This window comes from Papilio polytes, unplaced genomic scaffold (genome assembly GCF_000836215.1).
Source record: "Papilio polytes unplaced genomic scaffold, Ppol_1.0 DF822400.1, whole genome shotgun sequence".
Lineage (NCBI taxonomy): Eukaryota > Metazoa > Arthropoda > Insecta > Lepidoptera > Papilionidae > Papilio > Papilio polytes.
The window spans coordinates 951,370-954,620 of NW_013526804.1; the positions used below are offsets into that span (position 1 = coordinate 951,370).

At 37.3% G+C, this 3,251-nt stretch overlaps 1 protein-coding gene across 1 annotated transcript; it reads left to right on the top strand.

The window, feature by feature from the left end:
• Positions 1 to 263: 263 nt before the first annotated feature.
• Positions 264 to 3,099, top strand: LOC106106100. Its single transcript, XM_013286628.1, has 4 exons — positions 264 to 479; positions 1,406 to 1,774; positions 2,518 to 2,615; positions 2,890 to 3,099. Exons 1-4 carry the CDS (start codon positions 344 to 346, stop codon positions 3,097 to 3,099), a joined length of 813 nt encoding a protein of 270 aa, XP_013142082.1. The 5' UTR covers positions 264 to 343.
• The last annotated feature ends 152 nt before the right edge of the window (positions 3,100 to 3,251 follow it).

Below are 3,251 nucleotides of genomic sequence, written 5' to 3' on the forward strand. Positions count from 1 at the left end.
ACACTGAGGATGGTTTTTTTAATTAGAATAATGTATAATTTAAATTATTAAGAATTCTACATTAGATGAAATAAAGTGAGACTTCACATCTCGACACGGAACAAGTAACATTGTAGGACTAAATAGACTTTGTATAAAATATGGTTCAGATATTTTAAATATAATGATGATTAACTAGAAGAAAGTGTTTCAATAGTCCCACACCTCCAGAGCCCCGGACGGGGGAAAGTAACCGTCCAACAATAATGTAATTAAAAAAAATAAACATGTCCATTCTTTTGACATGTGATGTCAAATTTACTTGCATTAATATATTAAAATATTATTAATCGTTGTTTTCAAGATGACGTCACATAAGATAGAAGTATGCCACTCCGCGGATCTGAAGAAGCTGTTGGTGGAAGCGGGTGTGGTGTGCGCGAGGACTGTGCCTCAATCAGAGGACATTTCGCTTAGCTCGGAGGAATCTGTCAAAGATGGTATGTAGACACAAATTATTAGGTCTTTTTGACTAAACTATTGCATAACTGTTGTGGGAGTTTGTTTCTCAGCTAATTCGACTATTTAGTTGCACAACTAAAAGTGGAGGAGTGTGTGTACCAAATGTGTACCAAAAAGCTAATAAAAATCAAAGCCTAATTTTAGTCCCTTTCCCTTTCCACCCTTTTCTTAAAAGGAAAGGATGGGAAGGAAAAGTGGATTTGACGGTGGAGAAGATGCATAGGAAGGGGAAATATCCTCTTTATGTGCGTCCTCCTCCGTCAATTAAGAGTAGGCAACGCATCTGCAATTGCGGATGTTTGTGGGCAGTGGTCGCTTTCTATTTCGGTGGATTCAGGTAGTCGCTTGCTCGTTTGCCACTTTATGTTATAAAAAAATCAAAGCGTGGCTAACCAGTTCGTTCTGTATTCCGTCTTTTGTGTTTCACTTCTTTTTAATTAACCTTTAAGTATTACATTCTTCATCATTTCACTGCTCTCATTATTTTGTCTTCCTCTATCATTCGCCATTGCAGTCATCACCTAGTCACTTTCCTGCATTCCTTACTAAGACCTTTACATTCGTTTTCATTCGCAGTTTTCGTTGCATCTGTGTATTTTGCTTGTACTGTAACTTTTAGCAGATATAGTAACTGGCCGCACTGCCCTGCCGTAATACAGTTTTTTATACTAAAACGGAGGGTAGCTGAACAATTTGCTAATAAGCAAACTAGCTTACAGACTTGCTAACATACTTATTTAAGTACTTTACTGTTTTGTGTTTATTTTAGTTTGTGTTTAGTGTGGTAATTTTATATTCTTCATTTCATTTCCTTAGTTAACTGTCTTTCTCACATATCTGTTATGCAAAATTTATCTTCTAAACTTCAAAATGATAGTTATTAACCATTTATCCAATTGCCTAGAGCCAGTTCAAGAAATAGAAGCAGAACATGAACAAATAGTATTAGAAGAAGAACGAACGTATCCCACTGAAGAGGTAGCGGAAGAACAGCCTGGAATATTTCCTACGCCATCTCTAAGGAAAATGTTACCCGAAAAAATAAGAATGATCGAGAAACATAATCGAATACATGTTCTGCCAGATGTTTTCAAAACTGATATAGATCCTATGAAGATTCCCAGGATATGTAGTACACATCCTCAGAAGTATATAAACGAATTGGCAGAAATCACAGGATGTAAGAACTACATGAACAGTTTAGCTGAGTTCTGGTTTTTGGATACGTTAGCTAATTTGTTGAGACGAGCTCAGGAGGACGGTTTTGAAAAAAGTAAGTATTAACTAGCTGTTCCCGTGCGGCTTCATCCGCATGAAATTATGAAAATTTTATTTATTGTTTAGATTTGTCAAATTACTACTACTACTACTAAGCTATTTATCCAAAATATTTACCCCCTAAGTTTAATAGCGTGAAAATATATAGCCTAAAGTGTGACTTAAGTGTAGGACTTTTTAAAAAAGAAAGAATTATTCAAAAATATGGTATTATTGCTGACATCTTAGGATTACAAAGAAGTGTGTGTTTACGCTTTATTATAATAGTATAGATAATATGAAGATTCTCACTTTACAGATCCCATCTGATGTAATAGTCATAATAGTACTAAAATATTAACACTTCTCCGATGAGCACGATAGGTGAAGTTAGAAGTACATCTACATCATCATTATCAACTTGCCCTTGTCCCTTACGGAGGGTCGGCACAGTATGTGCTGCTCTTCCATACATCTCCATCAGCCGTCATATCTGAAACCACTCTTGTCTTAAGCATATCCTCTTTCACACAATCCATCCATAGTTTTTTCGGTCTTCCTCTTCCTTTGTACCCATCCACATTCAATCTTAACACTTTCTGGTTTATGTCCCCGTCGTCTCGTCGCATATGTCCATACCACGCTAACCTTTTGCTTCTCATTTTCTCTACCACTGACGCTACTTTCAAACTTCCTCTAGTGTATACATTCTTAACTTTATCCATTCTTAAATACATATACAGAAAAATATATTTACAGCTTCGCAGATTGTGCTCATCCAATGGTTTTGCGAGTGGATGAAGGAAATTCAACATTTCGACGCAGCGACGCGACAACGCATGCTTAAGAGATTTAAGGTACATGACACACAGAACTAAATAAAATTAACCATCAATCAATTGTTGGCAATCTAACTAATATTACAAATGAGAAAGTTTAGATGGATGGATGTTTGTTAGAGTTTGTAGCCTAAACAGCTAAACCGATTTCGATGAAATTTGGTATAGACGTAGAGGATAGTCTGGAAGAACACATAGGCTACTCACTTTTGTATTTTTTAATTCCACGCGGACGGAGTCGCGGGGAAAGTTAGTAAATAAAGAAATACCTTTAGCAATCCCATATTACCAGGATATTATGCTGCTAGCAGCAGGATACCTGGCACAGTACGATGAGTTGCCCGCGCCCGCGGATGTGGGGGTGTCTTACAAGCCGGAGGAGACGTCTGGCGCCAGCCTGCCCCCCACAGCGTCTACTTCCAAGCATGTAGTTACTTTTGAAGACTTTCAATGTTGTCTCACTGATTTAACGAAGATAACTCATTATATTTTTGATTTGTAAGTCCATATTGATCACTTAGAAATAAATGGTTACAATTACTGTATACTTTTTACAGTAGTAGTGCCGGCTTTAACCTCTTAGCACTGCAGGGCCGGCACGCCCGGTGTAATACCACGACCACACAGAAGACAGGCGTAAAATGGAACCAATTC

Excerpts from the sequence above, each read along its gene's own strand:
- LOC106106100 (XM_013286628.1), top strand. The coding sequence starts at position 344 with ATGACGTCACATAAGATAGAAGTATGCCACTCCGCGGATCTGAAGAAG. Across the intron at positions 480-1,405 it reads GGAGGAATCTGTCAAAGATG|AGCCAGTTCAAGAAATAGAA; the intron begins GTATGTAGACAC and ends CCAATTGCCTAG. Across the intron at positions 2,616-2,889 it reads GCATGCTTAAGAGATTTAAG|GATATTATGCTGCTAGCAGC; the intron begins GTACATGACACA and ends CCATATTACCAG.